Here is a 24,572-nt window from a genome sequence, read left to right as displayed (position 1 = left end):
ATCTGGAACTTTTCCACAACGTCCCACGTTGAAATGTTGCCGAAATAGACGCTGGGTAGCAATAACAGAGTAGTTATTCTTGAAATAACTTTCAACAGAAAAAGCACAATGCTGTGCACTCCAACGATCCATATCACTGTCACACTCGAAATGGCAGCTCATTAGTACACGAGTGCGGCACGAGCATTCATGCAGTACGTCATTGTGCTACGCAAGTGAATTTACGCTATGAACGCTGCCGCGTCCTGTATTTATGCAGATTCTTCATTATTTAATTTATTTAACTATAATACAGGGCGATAATATTTGGTGGCAACAATTTGAATGGTTAAACAACGCTTGTAGTGAATCAACGCAAAATGCCAAAAGGAAATTAATAGTCCTTCTGGTCAAATTGCCCCTTTGGACTAAATATACCTTACACATTAATTTTGTAGTTTCAGTATATTTATCAAGGTTTACAATGTTACATTTATACAATGCTATTTATATTTCAAAAGGTCTTCAGATTGCAATTCAAATTCAAAGAATTAGAATTGTAATGTGAAGAAACTTTAATAACCCATAATAACAACGACTGCTAAAGGAGTATATGTTTCGTTCATTTCAGTATTGACTAAAGGTTTCATGCATGTATATGTACTTAAAGATTTTTTACCTCCAAAAAGTGTCAAAGTAGCGAAGACGTATTCAGCATCTGTTGAACCAGCATCATTCTGCGCGGATATCATTAAATTGTACCAAGTTCCCGGCGTTAGTTCGGACAGTAAGAGCTTTCCAGTTTCTGGGAGCACATTATTCGACACCAAAAACCATTCATTATCCGTCGGTAACTTATATTTCACTTCGAAATAGGATATCGGGCATCCACCGCTGTGCCAAGCATCAAGTCGAAGCGTGACGAAGGTGGAGTTGATTGCAAGGAACGAATGCTTATCCGGAGCTACGGGAGCTGGAAAAAAAACAAAAAACTTTTTTTTAATAACACAGAATCAACACAGAAATTATTGGCGTAATAAAAAACGCAGCAATCATTTACTAAAGAATACAGTTTGACAAAGGAAAATGGCATGCAGATTTATGTAATAAAAATATGTTCAGGTGTGGTGTTGGTGGTGTATTTAATTATGGCAAAGCACACTAGGGCTATCTGCCTAAGAGGAGGGATGCCTTTCGTGGAGGACTTTCTAAGGGAAACTGGCTCTTATACACGTTACACATGGGGAAAACCACGAAAACACCCATGCAGCCAGCTCGTTCGCGGGATTCGAACCTCGGACCGAACTACCAGTGTTCAGCGACCTTACCGCTCGGTCGCTGGTAGGCCTAAAAAAAAAAAAAAAAAAAAAAGTTCAGAAATTGTCTACTAAGTCTATATTGTTAACGACTAATTACAAGTAAAAAGAAACATTGAGGAATAGATAATATTGCTAACGTTAACGATGTAAATAGTTCTGAAGCAAAACTTGAAAAGTATTTTGAAATAACTTACACCATTATTCGTTACTTATTTAAACTCCAAAGTACTGTTTAATTCTGTTTACACAGTCAAATATGCACTTTTTTAAAAGTATGATTATTTTTGATGAATTTATGAACTTTATTACTGTTTTAATGCACTAATAATTACATCACTTATTTTCTCAAAACCTAATACCCATAGCTAGTGCAATTCACTGCTCAGTTTTTTCTAAGGCTCATTTGATTCTGGCGATAAAGAAGTATAATATATTTCTACTGCCTTGTTAGCATGCCTCAGAAGAGCCTCGGACCTATTCCCCCATGGGGTTTTCTCCAACAAAATTGGGGGGGGCGGAACTGAGCTAAATCGCACTGTCACCTGTATGGTGCTCAAGGCTGTTGCCAACGACTTGCGCTTCTTGCCACGATGTATTTCGTGGGCTTCGGCTGATTATAGGTCAGACAAATAAGCATTAGCGACAACAACAGCAGCCATCGCTATGAGTGTGGACTCAATGGGCAGGTTTTTTTTAAATCGTATGTAGACAGTGACCTTTCTCTGGTTTCGAAGTGTGGCAAATTATATCAAGATCGGAATAACATTGTATGAATAATACGCTCAGAAAGAGGAAAACGTACACTCTTCATTATATAAGATTTTAATGGGTGCAGCTAATGCAGTTTCATGCTTCCAGCCAATTATCAATAAAAATTTAAATGCATCTGCGTTTGTTGGTTTTAAATCGCTTTATTTGTTAATTAACAACAATATATTTGAAAGTAAAATTAAATATCTTTCGTTTTCCTAAAGATAACGCGTTTGAAAACCTTTTAATTTAGGCAGTGGCAACGTATTTCTCTTAAATCCCTTGTAAAGACATAGAGTATATTTTTGGAAGCAGGACTCATGCAAAATAAACAACGCCTTCCCCCGGAATCTAACCGCGGACCTCTGGAATACGCGCCCAGCATGCAGACCACTACACTACGAAGGCATGCTAAGAAGGCGGGAGAAATAACTTATAACCTTCATAAATATTTTATGCTTTACAGAGTGGCATATAAAGATTATTTAATTTAAATTTGTTACCGGCAGAGTATGAAATCGGACCGTTTATCTAGGTAATTTATAGAATTTTGTAAATACTGGCCCGCAATGTGTGAAAAGATTAAATATTTCACACACTGACTAGGCATTCTATAAAAGGTCAAATGACAAACCGGTCAAAGTATGAAATACATCTGATACGATTCGTTTCGGCTAGCTGAAACCACTTGGCAGAAGTTAATAAATGATGTTAGAAAAAAGCCAAAATGACTACTAAGAAGGAACCTTGGGACTGCTGCTTGTTGCATCGATACAATGTAATGTTTGTGGGAAACACAATTAAACTCATTTATCCCGTTGAAGAAGCGTTAGTACTATATGGTATTACGTCACGAACGCTGAGTTATTTCACTTACTTCATGAAACTCATTTGGCTGTTAAACACGTAGGACATGACAATGTAAATGTTACACGAAATGATGTTGAACTGTACATCCACCTTTGTGAGTTCCGTCAGCAAAAAACAAAAAGAATGAAAAGGGCATTGTGGTGAAAACTATAATTTTTTCCTGAATTTAATTCCCTTTGTCAGGTAGATTTTTATTGATATCCACTTGCAACCTGATAGAGAATAGACATTTATTATGATGCAGCAAGATCATCTCCCTAATGTTTTTACGTATTTTTAAATAAAAGTTTTTGAATGGCAGCCTTTAATTATATTTTTCAAAATAAAAATTATGTTTTTGAATAATATCTTTTAAATTGTAAGGTTTATCCTAAATTTTTAATAGTTATTTTAAGCTATAGCTACTTTTCTGCCCATCCTAAATTCAGCTTACAATTTCCTACTAGAATGTGTTTCTAGAAGCCTCAGAGTTTCTGACTAGAGCGCGTTTGCCTTTTGGCTGCGTCTCTCTAAGCTTTTACTACGCTCGGCCGTGTTACGGACTCTTGATAGCTTATTCGATATTTAGGGGGCCAACTACGTAGAGTTTTGATAGCTTTGGCTATATCCCTTTAGTTGGAGGCTTGCTGTACACCCTGAGAAATGGGCGATCAATTAACTCTTATTTTGAGCAGTAAAAAAATACTTAACCCTTCTCGAGTTTTACGTCTCTGTTCCTGAAGCGATTATTCGCTTAGCAGTTCACTAGGTTCCTCCGCATTTAGTTGTTAGATAAAAGAGTGAAACCCCACAAAATAAAAGCTTTGTCATGACGTTTTCTCTATACTTTGAGAAAAAAGCATTTGCCCTTCTATAGAATGCCTACATTATATGTACAAAGACTATGCAAAGTATATTGTTACGTTTTTTTTCTTCCTTCACGTTCGTACGGGGTTCGTAGACTTGGAGTGAATAACGACGACACTTGATGAAGTATCGAAACACACTTTATTTAGCCAATATTAATCAAGACAGCTCTAAAGTCACGTTTTACAGTCGTCGAAGATCTATTATACATTCGCTGGAACAATCAGCGACACAGCTTCCAGGTTATCAGGCTAATCAGGCTATAACGGTGGAGACAGCTTTACAGCAAAGAACCATAGTAGAGCTTCCGACTCTGCTCGGTCGTTCTCGGAATTCCAAGTACTCTCGAGACTCTCCATTGTACAACTCGCAATGCACTCAACGACACAAAGAGCACAGCTTCCGACTCTTCAGTTCAGTCGTTTCCGGATCTCAACGCACTCTCTCGACGATGTACTAACTGCGATACACTAAGAGATTCTTTCGATGAACTTGACGACCCACTCGGCACTCGCTGCCTGGCTGTCAATTCGATCGAATCGAGACTAACTCGAGACTGACTAACTCGAGACTAACTATCTCGCACTCTAGACGACCAGCAGGGCTTATATAGTTTTTAACTTGTGTTCGAGAACATTCTGGGTTAAACCGGTAAGAATTCATTCCAGAAGTAAGAAGGTAATTCATTCCGGTAAGAAGAATTCTCCATCCGTCCATGGCATATCGCCAATTTTAACGCCAAATGGTCTATTTCTCGCCAAATGTAGCAACTCTGCCTTTTTTTTGCCATTTTATGGCAATCCTAAACCTGCTTTGCCGGGAAGCTTACTTACCCGCCTGGACATTTCGTAACAATATAATAATTATCATATTTCATGCTTTGCCTAAAACCGCCAGGTGTTATAGATGGCTTGGTATTCTACAGAATGCCGGCGTTTCATACATTGCCAGTAACATATTCTGTACATATGTATATAAAAAGTGCGAAGTGAAATTCGGTCTTCTAGATAGCCATATTAGGGTGGAAACGTACGTTATTCAAAATTCGTTGGCTCTTGTACCGTTGTTTTATCACAGTGTGAGAAACGAAATACCCTCATATGCGGTCAGGTCGTAAATTTAGAACCCCTTTTCTCACAGGGGGGCTGAAAAGGAAGGAATAATCTTGCTCGTGGTCTTCAGAAAATGTGGGGGATCGTTTAAACATCTAACTTCTCTACATTCAGTTTTATACAGAGGAAAATACAAATTGAATTCTTCGGATGAATGCAATTTTGTACAATGAAAATGTATTACTTAAGGATAAACTGTAAGATAAATAACATCTTTTTTTAAAGCCATAGGTGTAGAAAGACAGATATTTGTTACACGAATGAATTTGTAGTAAATATTGAGTTTTACATTTCGAATGTTATGTTCCATGTATGCGAAGTAGCTGAGTATTTGCCGAATGGCTTTCAACCTTTTCACGGCTAAGGACTGTTTCTCAATTACATTGTGGTCGCTGCTTTTTGGTTAATTTTCTAATGACATATAAACAATAATTGTTTTTATTTGAGACTTATGAATAAAATAACGCAAACTAGACTGCAGAAAATTCTTAAGAATGAAGTTAAATAATACTGAAAAATACATTATTGATGCACTTTTGTGTTCTATATGTAGTAGTATTAACTGCTACTATAATCCTTAAATGGAAATCCTTAAATATATATATCTATGTATAGGTATATATAAATGGAACCAAATATAGAACAAGGTATAAAATATCTTTATTATACAATGTCCATTACCATACGTATATTTACGTAATATCAATATAAATAGTTAGTTAGATTTCGTACATATATAATTTATTTTTATATTTTGTATTTTTTGTATTAGATTCAGTATTGTATACGTATCTAAAGTTTAATTTGTTCCCTTTTTGGGTTACGACTTTAAGTGAGAAAGAATTGTTAGGGCCTTCATAGGGATTACATTATATACAATCAGTTAGGATCCGACTTTTCCTTTCTTTTAATCATTATATATATTGAAATACAAGTTGATAAGTATACATAAAATATAGCAGTTTTTTAAGCTACTTATTTGTATATCTATTGTTTGGTCTGGTTTGTTTAATTATAGTAAAGCATTCGACGGTTATTTGCCTAAGGTTAAGGGTGCCTCGTGGAGAACTTAATAAGCAAAACTGACTCTTATGCACGTTACACGTGGGGAAAACCTCGAAAACGTCAATACAGCCATCCATGTCGATCCGGATTCGAACCCCGGATCGACCTGCCAGAGTTCAACGACTTTACAGCTCAGCCGCTAGTGAGTCGCACACACACACACACACACACACATCCACACATATATATTAAATAGTATTTACATGTCGTTTATAAAGTATAATTGAGTGCAATTTAATCATAAAGAGTTAGAAAATATTCTACGGAATTACTTCACTTCGTAGACTTTTTGTTAAGCTTCACCATATTTTTTAAAGAGAATCTCAATGCTGGTTCCATTTCCAAGCTGTTTATGTACCTTATTTTTCATTCTTTGAATTATATTTAGAAAATTATTTCACTTGGTTATAGCTGAAAATGCAGTTTTTTATTGAAGAATTTAAGGGTAAGAAGAGAATTATGCCGTTTTCTAATTATTCTTGAAGCATTTAATTTTTTTTAAAAAGCGCACATTAATACGGATCACTGAACTAAAGTGCTCGATACAAGACAGATTAATTAGCTACTAAATTTTGATTTTCGTTGAGTAAAAATGAATTCATCTGCATTCTATAAGAAAGTAAATATTCAAAAAATGTTTTTTTTTTCCTATTCTCGCAGTCATAATATTTTTCTTAAATATTCAGCTAATTCATATTCAAATATTCCAATCCATTACAATAAGTAATAAATCGATACAGTAAATAAATAATTAAAATCAATTAAATGGAATTTTAATTGATTTTAATAGCCATTTTCCCTCTGATAAACCCCTATTTAGAGTTCAATAGCAGTCGATCAGCTATTGTTGGGGTTCATTTTTCTTTATGGGTATGCTTACGTTATATATGTATGTATTATGCATTGCTCATACTCGTCAATTGCAGCTTTTAATATTTTTTTGGAAAAAAATGAATATGAGAATCCAGAAAATGATTCTTAGCGACGCTAAAACTATTATTACCAGGCACTCTCATGCCACAGTGTTTAAAAAAAATCTCATTGTTTAAAGGTAGATTCTATGCTCATATTTTAGTCTAAAATTAAAAGCTGCGAGTCAAAATTAAGGGGGTTGCTCTTAGCCTCAATTAGAAGTAGTTATAGGGAATGTTAATCAATACTTATAATTTTACGGATTAAACACTTATTCCCTATTTGATCACGTGTATGGCAAACAGATATTCGTCATTCATAAAGAAAAGAAAGGTGAATCAAAATGAGTTATATTCTTGTTTTTCCAACTGCAAAGTCATCTTAAGATACTATCGGATTTAATCTTTAAATTATTCCAGTAATAATCAGAACAATGGGGGCCATTATTCTTAACTATAATTTACTAATGCAAATCTTATTTTGGTTTCAAATGGCTTTCATTAATTACGTTAATGATATACTGATACTGAATGAGACCTAAAAACACTTTTTTTTAAAAAAATATATCTCCCCTTATGATCCCTGACACAGCCGTTTACTTTCCCCTTCCTTAATTAATGTCAGTCTCCTGCTCTTGACCGCATTTGCCAAGCCACCGTGAGAAACATACATATATTTATGCAGATTCTTCATTATTTAGATTCTTTAAATATAATACGTGGCTCTAATATTTGGTGGTAACAATTTGAAAAGTGAATCAACGTTTATAGTGAATCAACGCAAAATGCCGGAACAAAATTAATAGTCCTTGGCAAATTGCCCCTTTGAACTAAAGAAAACCTCGGTTAGCGAATTAAGTTTAACGCTCAGGCATAGAAATGCAAATATCATATAAAACTGAAAATACTTTCATTTTAAGGCTCTTTGACCGACAAATAAACTCAGTTGTATAAGAATCTAATTGGCTACGGTCAGTGCCGTGTTAACGTTTATTTCGCCATTTCGCTTTGTCCCATAACCTTTGAACAGTTTGCGTCTGACAACCCGTAACGGGATCAATAAAATTATATTTATGGTTAATTCAGAAATTTTCAGAACCAGCCTCTCTTAATTCTTCAGAGTTATACCCTTTCTGACATTTAGAGTATATTATAGTGGCATCTATTATATTTTATTGAATAACTTTAAACAAAGATCCGGCAGAGCGGTTAGGCACAGCAAATAAAAAAATTTCCTTTGTTTTTTCAGTAAATCCCGCCGCACAGCCTCTGGAATAGAAGGGTTGTTTTTCAACATGAAAACAGACTTTCGCCAATTTCAACAACATTACTAGTGCCACGTATTATAACTTATGATCTTGATATTAATGCTTGGCCACAAATTTCCCTTATATTCTTGTTTCCATCAACAACAGTGCAGTGATTCATATCAAGTTGATACTGACAAGATCCAATGGAAGTAAATTCTAAACACCCATGTGTAAAGGAATTGTTGTTGAGAAACTGATTCTAGATCCTTCAAATCAAGTTAGAAAACGAAATTCTTTTCTTCTTGCCACGTCATGGCTTCACATCTCTATATGGGTGCTACCTTCCAGTTTACGTAGAGCATTATTTTGTAGTTTTTCGTGCATTTTTCCTGAGGAGTGAGTAATGAAGCCTGAAGAAATTGTATGGAAGATGTTTCATCATTAGGTAAGTTCCAAATTTTCATATCCATTGTAAATGCAATAATAATAAAAAGACAACTGACGGTTATATCTTTAGATTGTGTATTCTTTATTCTTGCTGCTAATTTTGAAAAAGCGTTCTATTCTTAAAGAAAAAAAAAACTTTAAAAGTAAACACTGGCACTTCAAATAAAGTAATCTTTTAGCGACGATTCTAGTCCCGACATTAGAACAGTACCGAAATGTTCTTTATAGAAAAAGCTCTTTGTAAGTTTATTATAAATGTTTTATCTATTCAGGGTAGTAAATTGCTAATAGGTTCTTGGGCTTGAATTTCAGAAATGAAGGATTAAATATCCGAATTTCTCTATTAAATGCTTGTTCGTGAATTCCTATTTCATAGAATCATTGATTTTCGCCAGAGTATTAACATATGTGCTTCACTAGAATGTCAACATTTCTATGTTCACTAGAATGGCCACATTTCTATAAGGATCAAAGGAGAACATTCGCTTTTGAGATGCAGATGTTCAAAGCATACAAAGGAATCGATGTCATTTGAGTCATGCTAGAAATGGTTCTCATAAATGCAACCAAATATGGTTGAGCGGTTTGGAGGAAAGCATAACTGCAAATTTGCCAGATATGTTCAGTTTGCCTTTCGATAGAGATCAAATGTTTTCCATTCGTATATTATTCAGATCATTATATAAGCCTGCAATGATATTATGTACATTAAGATTTATGAATGTAAAATTTTCAAAAGAAAAAAGAACGTAAAAGATAAATTATACCAGTTGAAATTCATCAGTGTGAGCTTCCATGTGCTTTTTAAACAAGACTAATGTTAGAACTTTTGCAAATATTCAAGGTGAAAAATTAAATTTTATAAATTTATCAAGTGATTTTAATGAAATTAGTGCAGATCGATTGCTTATTTGCGCTTGACTCATATCATGTTCCAGTATTGTTATAAATACAACAATAATGTAAATGGAACAGCAGAAACAATATTGTAAATAAATAAATAATTAAAATTCAATATTAGGCCAGTACTACATTTAACTTCGAAGCAAATAAATTTGCTAGTGTCGCTGATGCCATCCCGAAGGACCAGGGTTCGAATCCAAGGAATGGTATGGATGCTCGTAAATTGATAGTGACCGTGTCGCATGAGGACACTCTAACTATGCGGTGAGCGAAAAGTCCTCTCGAGAGGTTAGTGGTAGGGGAAGAGGGGGTGGTACCTAAATCACACTCTCACCTTTAAGGTGCTCAAAACTTTTGCCAACGACAAGCATATTTTCCGATACTTGGCACGAGGAATTTCGTGGGATTTGGTTGACTGTAGGTCAGACAAGTGAGCATTAGTCAACAACAACAACGAATAAATTTGCAAGGATTAGTTCATCTGTTTTGTCAAATGCACCAGTGAAACACAAATATGATATAATATCGAGAATTATGTACAAAATACGGCTTCTATTTAACATACATAGACATTTGAATTAATAATAAAAATTTATCTGAGAGTAACGAGGGACATATAGGTTTATGTTTTTATTTCCCTTTCGCTTACTTTTTATTCATTATCTTTTTCTCCCCATAATCATTATTTCCTCAATTCGACAGTATTTAATTCTCTTTACAAAAGCAACCGTACTTATTTTCTTCTTTGCTTGTGCATTATAAAAACAATACATTTCATTTTTAATGTCATTATTATTTTAACACATAAACATCGTAATTTAATTTACAAAAACATTATCCCGTTCAAATTAACATAATGCAGATATGAGGTTATTATAACACAGAAGCTCGCAAACTTTGGAAATAATCCAAAGGAATAAGCGAAAAATATGTAGATGTATGTTATGGTTCTGAACAAACATTAAAAAATAAATATTTCAGATTTTAAATTACATCCAAAGAGGCGTTTTTGTAACGTTTTGCGTGTTACCTTTTTTTTATTAAATATCATGTTCTTTGAGCTTAAACCATACAATTCAGTTCAATAGCAATGTCGCAAAATAAATTTAAAATGAGCCTCTCTTTAGAATTTCCGATACACAGTTCCGCGCGCTGTAGTTAAAAAGGTCTTTTCCCCCTGCAGAGTGTTGCCATTGCTGGCTTTTAAATTGTTGAGTTTGTTACTCAAAAATTCGTTAAAGTTTTAGAAAATATGAAATCGATAGTAAAAAAAAAAAAATTCCAAATTTCAAATTTGGTCTTCCACATGCCCATATTCGTAGGAGGATTACGTCATTCAAAATTCGATGGCTCTATGTGCCTTTGTTTTATCACAATGCGAGAAATAGACATATATATTTTGCCTTATTTAATTTCTTCAAATATAATTCAGGACGCTAACATTTGGTGACAACAGTTTGGAAAGTGAAACGGACATTTATAGTGTCTCAACGCAAAACCGCAAAAAGAAAAAAATAGTCCTTCAGGGACAAAGCCCCTTTGGACTAAAAACACTTAAAACTGTTCTTGTTTTACATTTAAAAAAGCGAAAGAAAGAGTTTTACAATATTTTCAGAAGAAAAAAAAAGAATTTAAGGAGATAAATCATAAATATACTAAACATTTAGAATCTATAAACTAGTAATTTAAGTGGGCCAGTTTGGTAAGTCCTTTCCTTTACTTCCTAGCTATTTCAGTCTGAAGATTCAGAACCATCAGCGGCCGTTGCACGCTGGTAGTTCGGTCCGAGTTTCGAATTCCGCGAACGGGGTGGCTGCATGGGCATTTTTATGGTTTTACACATGCGTAAAGTATATACGAACCAATTTCCCTTAGAAAGAAGTCCTCCACAAAATCATTCCTCACATTAGGCAGATATCCCTCGAGGCTTTGCCGTAATTATATAAACAAAACCAAAGCCAGCCTGATGATCCATATTGCCCTCTCTAATTGGTTTCATAGATTTCTGGACAATCAGAGACTGCCACAGTGATGAATGCTTTACATTTTTATCAATCATTAGTTTTACGTCAAACATGTTGAAATTACACAAGAGGAAATTACACTTAATCAAAATCGCGAATTCAAAAACGTTGCCTTTTGTTATTTAAAATAGATAAGCAATTAATTAAAAAACGCAAAACAGATTCCGGAAATAATGCTGTTGCCTGTGAAAAAAATGATTTTAAAAGATGAAAATAAGAAACTAAATAGTTCTCCTTTAATCCCATATTAAACAAATTGTCTCCTGTTTGTTAAAACGTATGTTTTCGAAGCTTTTATTATGAAAACTAAGCCAAATCTGCATTTCTATGTATTATATGCCGTTAAGCTTTTAGAGACATTAGGTTTTTTTCGAAGCAGGACTGATGAAAAATGAGCAATGCCCTTGCCGGGGCTCGAACCACTTACTTCTCGAATACACGCCGAGCGTGTTGACTACTACACCACGAAGACATGCAGAAAGGAGGGAGAAAATAGCTTATATATATTCCCCCTTTTAAAGTGCTACTGGGGATTAGGGGAGACAATCGTCAAATCCTGGTTGTCGAGAATCATCACACACCTGCTTTTTAGTTCGGTGCAAATGTAGAGACATTAGGTTTTTTTCGAAGCATGAGTCATGAAAAATGAACATTGCCCTCGTTGGGACTCGAACCACGGACCTCTCGAATACGCACCGAACTTGCTGTCCCCTACACCACGAAGGCATGCTAAGAATGCGGGAGACCTTATAAACTCATTCCAACAGTTTATCTCAAAGGTTGTACCCAACATTTGAAATTCATAACTGTAGTCTTCGCATGTAGACTCTAGCTGCTAATAAATGTCCATATTGTTAAAATGGAAATTCATTTATATTAAATACAACTAAATCTATGTTCAGGAATTTATTTGTTCATGAAGCGATTTGTCAGTCTAAATGTTATAATCCGAAATAATTTCCCCCAGGAATTAATTTAAAATCGGTTAATTTATTCCCAGATCATAGATGATTACTTATTTAAACTGCACAAGAGTTTGTGCATATGTTCATTAACCAAAACCAGTGAAAATTATTGACTATAAAACAAAAATATAAACACAGTCCGTTTAATAGCAGAAAACATAGACGAAAACTTAATGTAATTTTCTGCATTTGTGCGAAAGAGACTTTTTCACTTCTTGTCACTTGTCACTGTATTGCACAGACTTCACGAAATGAGCACCATTTTCTCTCTTCCTGTTCTTCTGAAAACATTTCCGAACCCGCCTTTCGTTGCTGATTGTAAAGTTCCTGTTGTTCTTTCCCTTTCAGGTGTATACGAGCCAGTTTCCCTTAGAAAGTCCTCCACGAAAGGCATCCCTTCTCTTAGGCAGATAGCCCTAGTGTGCTTTGCCATAATTAAATACACACATACACACTTTCTCTTTCAGTGCATTTTTGTGGTTTTAATAATAACTTCTATACACTTTTAATGTTAATTGTCTAGCTCATGGTTTTGCCGAGTAACACAATATCATAGACAACAAAAGAGTCATAAGTGTTAAAGCTCTTAGATTACCTGATGCATCCCAACCTGATTATCATTTCCTCCAAACTGAAGTAGTGGTCCTCTAAATCACTGTTAATGAGCTCATTATTAATCTGTGTTAATGAGAGTTAAGCAAGGAAAAATGTCGAAATGCTGTTTCTAGAAGTCCCTGAATGTTAATTATGTTGAAGAGGTTACCTCCAAACATCTTTGGAAGATACTTGTTGCTGACTTCAGTGTTCGTAACTCGAGACAACCTTCGAGTTGCAAGGCTTTCCCTATTCAGATAGTTTATTCATGAAGTAAAGCATTCGTGATTTAAGGTTTCACTGTATATTTTTAAAGGAATACTGACATGAATGGTTTAAAAGCTCATTCAATAATTACAATAAAAAAGTGTTGCACTTTTAGATAAATTGATCTTGCGAAGAAAATTTAATTTTTTTCTCTCGCACGAACTGATAGAGATAATTTCCCGTTTTCATTTTGCATATAAAGTATGAACTCTGCGAAAGATCTTATTACAGTGAACAGAATACTTTCAGGTTAGCTTTCTTGACTGATATCTGTGAAAGATTTTATTACAGTGAACAGCGTACGTTCAGGTTAGCCTTCTTGACTGATATCTTAGAGTGCCTGAAAGTGCTGGGAAAATATTTCCAAGGCATACGTGCAAAATACTTAAACAGAAAATGTTTGCAAAGCAAAACTCACAAATTTGTCACTTACAAAAAACTTTCTACATACTTATAGTCTCCGTCAAATGACTTTATGAAATAAAATATTTACAGCAAATGTTCAGTTCTCCTTTTCCTTTCTTGGCATTGTCTCATATGGCTTTGTGGCATTACTTCGCTTCTTTGAAAGAAATAGAAAAATGCTCGCAGAAATAATAGCTCATAGAAATTTTAGAAATAAAACTAAACTTTTAATGAACCGTAAATCTTCATTTTATGTTTTATGTGAAAATTGCATAGTATTTTTTAACGTTTCTTAGGACCAAATTTGCATATTAAAGAAGCTTTGTTTTTGACGGACTCTTGTTTTCCTTTTGCGATTTTGCGTTGAATCACTATAAATGTCCGTTTCACTATTCAAACTGTTGCCACCAAATGTGAGTCCAGCATTATATTTGAAGAAGTTAAATAATGAAAAATCTATCAGAAGGACTATTAATATCGTTTTGGCATTTTGCGTCGATTCACGAAAATGCATTGTTTCACTTGTTCACGATAAGCATTGTGTGTTGCCAACAAATATTATCCCCCTGTATTATATTTAAAGAAATTAAATAATGAATATTCTGCATGAATGTATGTATGTTTCGGTACATAGAGTCAAGTACATAAAACAACGGTACATAGAGGCATCGAATTTTAAATCACGTAATCCTCCTAAGAATATGGGCATGTGGAAGATCAAATTTGAAATTTGGAAATTTTTTATTATCGATTTCATAATTTGTAAAACTTTTAACGAATTTTTGATTAACAAACTCAAGAATTTTTTTTCGAGGCTATTTTGTTTCACTTATTACTTATTACTTTACTTAAAACTGACTCGAAAGTCCATAACTTATCGTGTAAATCTTATTTCATAAAGCGATTTTTGAGATACTATGTATTTACGTAACGGTAAAATACTTTACAATAAATAATGAAGCAAAGCTCTTTTTAATTTGCTTTTTGTCAGATAAGTATTTAATTTTTAGAGTTATTTGTTAAGAACAAGAAGTTTCCACGTTTAACGTCTCTAAATACGAATTACTATGCAAATGCATGCAAGTTTACTACCACTGTTTGTGTAGTGATCTTGTAAAAGTTTCCTTTGATTAACTGAGCGTCCGGGGTTTTCGCTAAGAAAGCACAAATTTCAAAAAACTATATGAGCAAATTATTTTTTGATTTTAATGTGGTATTACATACCTAGATTTGTGTACTTTTCATATATTGCCCTAATTTCTTTGACATATTTTAATACGCACGTCACTTAGAGGGTTAATACAGTTCATCACAAATTTCACAGTTTGTAAAAAAGACAGTAATTGTTAAAATATATGCTTTTGTTAGAGTTCTAGGTATTGTTTTAATTTTCTAATAGTTACTTTTAATTTTGAAACCCCATCCTTTAAATTCATGTTTTTTATCTGCAACTCGCTGCTGGAATGATATTTCAGTATCGCGTCTTTTGTAAATGAGGCAGAACCAGTATTTAATGGGAAATTCAGTCACTTACGTAGAAGCACTCAGGAATTCTCAGTAGAGTGGTGTTTTGCCTTCGGACCACGTGGTTGCTTTAAACCTATGTTACTACATTCGGCCGTAGTCTTACATGCCTGTTAGTATTGGTAAGGTTTAATTAGGACTATAGTTATTTTTGTACAGCTTCGGCTAAAAGTTAGCTAGTTAGAATTAGTTAGTGCCTTATTTTCTATCTTAAGTTAGAGGCCAAGTGGAGGCTCTCCTGTAAACCCAAGAAGGGACCGTCTGTGATTGTTTCTTTGAGCCAAAAAAAAGGTATTTTAAAACCCTTCTTTGGACTTATATTTGATAACTGTAAGAAGACCATCGCTAGACATTTTCCTTAAGTTTTAGTAGCCAAAGACACGTAAATTAGCTAAAACTGTATAGAGTATAATTAGATTTCCAGCCATCACTAAGCATATTGCGGATGCTTTTAATCATTCAACTGTTATTTTTAGATTTCAGTTAATCTTATAAGATGTAGTGTGCACAATAAGTGAACCTGGAGACACTGTAATCTTATGTGAGTTAGTTTTATGCTGTTTTATAAACGTATCAAATTTCAAAATCACTTTAAAAAATAAAGAAACATTTTACTGATTTAAGATGTTTTTGACATAATGGATTGCAAGCATCACTGATATTGAAAGAGACAATTTTTATCTAAAATTAGAATAATGCCATATTGCATGAAAAGTTGCATAAACGTAGAATTGAATATTTAGGAAACATTTGTGTGTTACACTAATAAATCATTCCAACCTGCCCATGATGTCTATGGTTCATCTGTAAATTTCTGTAATTTTTTACACAGTAATCGTTGGCAATGGCAAATCTCAAATGAATACGACACAAAATTTCATTTAATGTTTTACATATATTTCGCATAGAATTTCAAATCACGAGTAATAAGCAGTATAATTTTAAAGTGTTCCGTTATACACCTTTAATATGAACAGATTTTCATGGAATGTAGCAACTATAAACAAAATGATCATTTGAACTTATAATTCATTATAGTGATATAAAACTAAAAGTACTAAATTTAGACAAAAAAAGAATTACGATTGTCTTCCTAAAACCTTCTTGATCTATGACGGTACATAAATTGTCCAATGACTTACATGGGCCATTACATTAGCAATGAGAAAAATAACTAAAAATATAGAGTTAACGATGCGATCTTAGGTAATAAAAAACACTGTCTGTCTTTTCTGTCATAATAAAACAATTGAATTACGATTCCCGTTTTCCAGCTTTTGATTGGTTATTTATGCTATTCTTTGATTAATCTCTTCCTCCAAAACAATATTAAGCTGTTTATTACATTTATAAAAAGAAAAACCCAATCAGAGCACTGTTAAATGCAAGGTCAAATGTTAAAACATACGATTCTTATAGAAAACAATCATTACTTGCAGTTGATTTCTAGTTTCGCTATAGATATGTTAGATTTCTTGTCTACAGAAATAGAGCCCGCCTTCAAAATAACCTTAGATATATAATGCCAAACAAGTATAAAAAATAAGTGAGGGCAAAGAAAAATCCCCTGATTTCCTTTGAAGTGCGTTTCCTGCAGCACTCATGCCAGACGAAATGAGAAATGCGTATTTAAGCAGAGCTCATTCGAATTTAAAGTATAATCAAAGCAGACAACAACTGAATCTATCGTTTTCTTTCATCAATCTAGTGGCAGAATCTCTTGCTTATATGAGGAAATTTATGGTTTTCTAGCCGAAATCTAATCCTTGCATTGTTAAGTCATTAGAATATTTTGAAACATAAGATGTGAAAAGGAGGGAGAAAAATACCTTATATACCCCATCCTTTTAAATGGCGACTGGGAATTACGAACCCAGTCACCAAATCATGGTGGTGAAGAATCATCATCCACCACATTTTAGTTCGGGCACCACTGTAGAATTATTAGAATCTTTTGAGCAGGAGACATGAAAAATGCACAATGCCGTTGCCAGGACTCTAATCTAAACCTCTTGAATGCGCACTAAGTGTGCTACCGTTGCACCACGTAGACATGCAGAAAAGGAGGGAGAAATTACTTTATATACTCCCTCTTCTAAGGGGCGACTGCGGATTAGGGGATCCAGTCGCCAAACCTGATGGTCCAAAATCATCATCCCCCACCTTTTTTAGTCTGGGCCCCATTGTAGGAACATTATGGTAGTTTGACACAGGAGACGTGAAAATTAACAATGCCCTCGCCGGGACTCAAACCTGGACCTCTCAAATACGCGCCGAACGTGTAACTGTTACTCCACGAAAGCATGCAGAAAGGATGGAGAAATAACTTACAGCATATTGATTTGCTTCTTTTATTGTTGTATGATCATCTGTAGGTAAAAGAAGATATGGCAGGAAATTTTTAAACGGATTTTTTGCTTACATAGGTGTCAAAGTAAACTGAAATTTTTCGAACACGATCACACAAAACGATCGCAAATGTCATTCTACAAATTTTTCTTTAACGGTGGCTTAAATCTTATTCATTCACTTGAAACCGTGTAAATATCACTTTAAAATGAAATATCAGACTAAAAATTCATCAATTTAAATGTTTGTAGCCTAACGTCTTGTCAAGATCACTATGGAATCTCAGCTGTTTTCTATTACATTAACCCTTTGTTGCATCATGTCCACTCTAGTAGACAAAAGTTTAAATTTGTTTATTCTTCTGTAAATGCCTTAACAGATTCCATTCCTGTGTTTATTCATTTTCTATTATTAGAACTTTCAATTGTCGATCATAGATGGCTGTATAGCATCTCTAAGTAAAGCATTGCTATTTGGAAAATGACTGCTACTTCTGCTTCCAATTTAGCACATTTTCTCATAGTAAACATTATATAATATTGCTTACATTTTCTTATACTGCCATTTTTTATTCATAATTAGTAGTTTCAGACATTCTATTTTAAATGTCAGTTTGAAAAAAAATTTTGGAGTGGGCAGATAAAGATCTACCGAAAAATGTGAATTGAAACCCAAATGCACTGCTTATCAAGCCAAAACACCACCGGAAATGTTTATGTTTGGCAAGGAATTTCTAGAACATTTGGCATTGGAATCCAATAGGTACAGACTGCAAAATCGTAGCAAAATGAATTCAATTACAATCCATGAAATGAAAGTATTGTGGGATCTGTATGTACATGTCAGTTGTAGATTTACCATTTAGAAGATGGTAATAATCATTGAAAACAAGGCAGGAAATGATTTCAAATGCAATGACCATAAATCATTGGGAAGTGATTTGTATGCATGTACGTATATGCATGTTGTCCACTGTAGTGAACAAACTGTAGCAATTATTTAAAACGAAATTTGAATGAAATTATTTTTTTATTATTATTAAGGTTATTTTAAGTAGAAAAAATACAAACGTTTTCGTTTAACTTCTCTAAGTTATTTGTATGAAACAAATGGTTAATGTGTAATTACCTACACAAGATTTAAAATACAGTTGTAGCAAGCACATCCAGATATATCGTGTCATAAGAAATTACACAAAGCTAATCTAAATGGCTTCACGCCTATAGCTTAGGAAAGCCTTTGTCTGCAAGCATCTTAGAAGATTTCGATTGGATTATCAACCCCAGCAAATGTCACTAATTCCTGTAATAGAGAAGCTGCAAAATGCAAAAAGGATCTGACAAAATTAGTGATTTAACATATGATATCCATACTGTAGTTATAATGTTATAAGGTATTTCTCCAGCCTTCTTTAAATGCTTTCGTGGTGTGGTGGTCAGCACACTCGGCGCGTATTCGTAAGGTCCGTGGTTCGAATCCCGGAGAGGGCATTGCTATTTTTTCATGTCCCCTGCTTTGAAATATCCTAATAGTCTCTACAACGCCATTCACAGGAAACGATTTATAAATGTGTCTGCACTTTTCTTTTAATTTTGAAGATTTCGCTTTAAACATAATAATAAAACGAGTGCTTTAAATTAAATTATTTAAAATAATAAAACGAATATTTTGAGTTGGAGATAATTTTTTAGATGCTAAAAACGCTTCTACAATTGTTCCTATTTCTATCTAAGTTAGTTCCCAGTCTTTCGAGATGATTTCGAAAAATTTTATCGCGATTATTAGTTTTCTATTATAGCTTCATTTTTCCCTCCTTCAACATTATTTGCTTTGCTTATAATTCCATTCTCACGAACGTCTATCTTTAATCTCATAATTTCCTTGCTTGCAGAGTATGTAAATAGAATATCTCACGATACTTATTTTTCTAATTTCAGTCATTTGAATTATTCATGGTAGCTAAATTTAATTTAATGGCATTACTTAGAAATTACCTTTTTACTGGAAATGTGGTTTTCTATTGTTACACATAAAGCGTATTCCTCATTCTTTATAATAAGCAAAATTTATTTTTCTATTTAATAATATCATTTCTTCATTATTTTCATTTTGGGGTTTCTTGTTTTTGACATATCAAAAGTATTTTTTCCATGTTTCTATTCATTGCATTATGAATTTAGTTTAATGCATATTTTATATCTCATTTTCAGACATTTACGTACTCTAAATCAGTTCTTTATTTCTCGCGGATAGTTTTGTATTTTTATTTGCAATATTTTTTTTTTTTTTTTTTTTTATTACAGGGAATTTGCTTCTAATACTGCACAGTAGTTAAAACAACTTGTAGGGGCATTAGGTTGTTCTAAAACAAGAGACATGAAAAATGTGCAGTGCCCTCGCCGGGGCTCGAACTTGTACCTATCGAATACGCGCCCAGTGTGCTTACCGTTACACTACGAAGGCATGCAGAAAGGAGAGAGAAAATACCTCTTTTTAAAGGGCGATTGAGGATTAGAGAACCCAATCACCAAATCCTGGTGGTAAAGAATCATCATCCACCGTCTTTCTTAGTTCCGGCGTTACTGCAAAATCATTATTCTTTTTTTTTTTTTTTTTTTTTTTTTTAAAGCAGGAGATAATGAAAAATGAGCAGTGCCCTCGCCGGAGTTCGAACCTGGACCTCTCGATACGCGCCGAGTGTGCTACCGTTACACCACAAAGGCAAGCAGAAGGGAGGGAGAAAGCACCTTATAAGTTTAATATATATAGTATATATATATCTACAATGAGTTGTGACGCACAGAAAATCAGTTTTCATATAGGGACCTATCTTCCTCAATAAAACCATAAATAATTTAATAAAATTTCATAAGATATTGAATAAAACCTTTAAAATGTGGTATGGATAATTAAGACACAATAACACTCCGAATAAATACTAATTCAGAAGTCAAACAACAAAAATCAGCGTTATATTTACAAAATTTTCACAGGACTAGTTTCGATGGTTTTACCGAACCACCATCCTCAGCTGCAAAACCGCAAATGAACAAGATAGGAAATAATGATTAGATAAGATAAGAAAGCCTGGACAAGAATAAGCAAGTGGCGCCATCTGTTGGTGAAACCAGAACTAAAACATAATTTCTTTAAAGGCCGAAGGCAAATTTGGATTGGAATTAGGATCGTTAACTAGAACAGAAAGATTTTTATGAATATGAAATGCCTCTAGAAAATCCAGTTCTCCAATGGAAGATGTTTTTTGAATAATTTTGGCAGCAGAAAAATTGAAAGTGTGGTTTTCGGACCAACAATGTTAAAAAATTCTCATCTCAACACACTAAAAGGCACACTCTTGTTTTAGGAGATTATAAAAATTCTGTTGTTATTCCCTTCTTTCCATCAATTAGCTATAAAGTTGCACATATTTTGCAGAAATTTAATTTTCGGGTTGTTTTTTCTCCAATCAATAAAATTCCGAGTTCCATACTCAAGGATCCCATTCCGGACATGAATTCCTGGGTTATTTATAGGATTCCTTACCAGTGCGGTTTAATTTACATTGGCCAAACTAAGAGAGCCTTAAAATTTCGCGTCAAGGAACATGAGGCATATGTTAGAAAAAAGGAAACACAGAAGTCTTCTGTTGCTCAACATTGTTGGTCCGAAAATCACACTTTCAATTTTCTGCTGCCAAAATTATTCAAAAAACATCTTCCATTGGAGAACTGGATTTTCTAGAGGCATTTCATATTCATAAAAATCTTTCTGTTCTAGTTAACGATCCTAATTCCAATCCATCTTTGCCTTCGGCCTTTAAAGAAATTATGTTTTAGTTCTGGTTTCACCAACAGATGGCGCCACTTGTTTATGCTTGTCCAGGCTTTCTTATCTTATCTAATCATTATTTCCTATCTTGTTCATTTGCGGTTTTGCAACTGAAGATGGTGGTTCGGTAAAACCATCGAAACTAGTCCTGTGAAAATTTTGTAAATATAACGCTGATTTTTGTTGTTTGACTTCTGAATGTGGTATGGATGTAAGCTACGGTAAGTTACGTGTGGCAGTTTAATGGAAGGATGTGACAAAAACCGGTTTGCGTTAAATAAAATATTACTAGTAGCGGCTAATTTTAATAATGGTTAAATATAAAAGACTGATATGAACTGTTCATAAAAATAATAATAATAACAACAATATTAGTTCATATGTATTGTCAGATGGAAACAAATGATGCAATAAATTTAAAATTCACACTAAATGAAAGCTTGAGTGAACTACAAAGATCTGCAACAACGACGCATTTAATATTTAAGTACATGCAGAGCAGTGTAAAGTATAATTTCCAAAATAATGTAAGTAAATCTATAAAGTATTTCTCCCCTTTTCTTAGCATGCCTTCGTGGTGTAATGGTCAGCACACTCGGCGCGTATTCGAGAGGTCTGTGGTTCGAGTTCCGTCGAGGGCATTGCTCATTTTTTATGTCTCCGGAATTCAAATAACCTAACGTCTTTACTAATTATAACTATGAAAAGTAAAACTTTAAAAACACATAATCATGTGTACCCTTTATACGAACATATGTAGGTCTATGTTTTTAGATAGGCATTGCGACGTCGCTGCTTTACGTATTTTTGAAGAATAACTCATCAGTACTCTATCTGATCATCAACATTAAAATCGTAATATTTTTTGTATCAGCTCCTCGTCTCTCCGGTTCTGTTTTCACATGCATTTTGGGATTAGATTATTAGGCACACACTTGTATTTTGATATTTTCAAGTATTCTAAATGAAAGACGCGAATGGAAAATAAAATTGTTGAACAAATTTTGAACAAATTATTTAATAGATAGCAACAGAAACATGTTCCTTTTAATTACAGTAATGTTGCAAGAGTTCATGGGTATTGTCAATTAGATGGATCACAAATTAAATATATTTAAAATTTTATCAATTAGATATTTTTTTGAAATGACATTATATGCAAAAACGGACTTTATTTCTTTCAAATCGCTGAGCTTGGTAACGAAAAACAGATTCATTAAATTTAAATACAAATTAATAACTATATGTTTTACTTAATGAGAACACACTTGGTAATGAGCAAGATCACGTGGAATGTGCATTAAAGACCTTATGTTTCGCTCAGTGGAACAATTCAATAACGCGTGGGGGATATATGGTAACAAAATGTGATTTAATGGACAGTTTATATAGATGACGTAACTTGAGCTTTCTCAAGATTAAAAAAGGCCGCCGTGTATGTACAGGATTTATGACTCATTACTAACATTCGGTTCCCTTTGGAATCTCAAAGAAATTTTTTCAGAAAAGGATTTGATAAGCTGGAGAATTGGAATTCGATAGATAATTTATGAATCACAAAACTATTGCTCGCTATAACCGGGGTTTATTCGTTAAAAGCGAGCTATCCTCCCATAGAATTCACATTGTACCAACCAAGAATTTTCCATTCCCTTTTTAAATCCTGATTCTCGTTAAATCAGGGCTCCTTAGAAACGAGTTGTAGTGCATTTTTAAGTTTTTATTAAGTTCCGTTATCTGTTAAATTTTTAATTAAAATTTTTTTTTATATTATGCATTATATCTCTATTCATTACATCTAAATTTAATACATTAATATTATTTACATATTTCTGAAAGAGATAGGAATGCTTACATAAGTAAACATTGCGTTACATATGTACTTTAATGCATATCGGAAAGTTTCGACCTATAATTTTACTCATTTCGGATTATAATGCGCGTTACTCTAAGTTTATTTATAATCAACTTAACAAATTTCCTATAGTTTTGAGTTATTTACATCAAAATTAAAAACTAACTGGTGTTGTTTAATTAAGCATTTTGATTAACGTTTAGAAGTATGTAATATTATAAATTTTAATTCTGGCAAGCCTCTATTAACTGAGAATTGAACAGAATAAAAGTTTTACCTTTAATTCTGTCATAAAAATTTTACCTTTAATTCCGAAAACTGTATTTTAATACACACAGTATTATTTCTCCCAGAACAATCAAAGGGAAAGTAAGAAAGAAAGATGGTATTTCAGGAATATGGGTATTTACTGTTTCAAAGATTGGAATCGGAATGAATAAAGGAAAACTTATGACTTTCTAAATAACAATGAAAAAAAAAAAGAAGAAACAACTTAAGTGTTACATATTTATTAAAAGTTGAATTTATTTTATTTTGAAGACTAATAAGAATGGTTTTCTATTCCATTTGGCTAGAAGCAGAAAAAAAGAAAATGGGTTACTTTTTATAACCACTTATTTTTATTAAAATTATTAGAAATCTTCTGTGCTTATCAAAGATATGTCATGTCGTGAGGGTTCTTTTCAGAATAATCCTGAAATAAAAAAAAATATGAATGCCATTCATACAACGTGATGTTAAAGAATAACCTATGCGGAAAAAAAAAGTCTTCTTCATCCCAAAAACCAATTGCTTAATGGAAGGGATGAAATGGTACTGTGACGGATTAAGAAGAGGTTTTATACCTTAAAATACCAAACGCTATCTTCAAGGAAAATAACTTTTACAAATGTACTTTATAAAATGATACATTGAAAAGAGAAAAATTTGAATTAATTATTTTAATTCACTATATGGTTTCGGATTCAAATATCCAAAAACATATTACTTTAAATTAATCTGAATTCTATAAAAATTTTCAAAAATGGTGGGGAACAAATAAATGTACTGCATGCAAGAAGACATGTGCAGTTACAATATATCTAGTTTAAGAGCTCATGCGTATTTTGTAGACAAAGATTCGAATTATTTATGCATTTTATTAAAATTTGATATCTTACAAACATTTTGAAACAAAGTCTCGTGGAAAACATTTCCTATAGAACCAAAGATGTGGGGGGGGAGAAATACAAATAAAAACTTTGCATTTAAAGTCTGTTATTCTTACAATTGTATTTTATTAAATTCGTAGCATTAAATTCATTGAACT

General features: G+C 33.3%; 1 protein-coding gene across 7 annotated transcripts in view; it reads right to left on the bottom strand.

The window, feature by feature from the left end:
- LOC118184793 (cell adhesion molecule Dscam1-like) overlaps positions 1–24,572 on the bottom strand; it is a 1,226,874-nt gene that overhangs the window by 215,841 nt on the left and 986,461 nt on the right. For all 7 annotated transcript variants that reach the window (XM_085823248.1, XM_085823249.1, XM_085823251.1 and 4 more), the window contains one exon: positions 659–952. In XM_085823248.1, the coding sequence (XP_085679374.1) occupies positions 659–952 (294 nt within the window). The remainder of the gene's footprint in view (positions 1–658; positions 953–24,572) is intronic.

Source organism: Stegodyphus dumicola, chromosome 9, assembly GCF_044657685.1.
Source record: "Stegodyphus dumicola isolate Sdum_Otavi_A_Nest chromosome 9, ASM4465768v1".
Lineage (NCBI taxonomy): Eukaryota > Metazoa > Arthropoda > Arachnida > Araneae > Eresidae > Stegodyphus > Stegodyphus dumicola.
The sequence above is the reverse complement of the archived record's forward strand: the minus strand, read 5'-3'. Positions and strand labels throughout refer to the sequence as shown.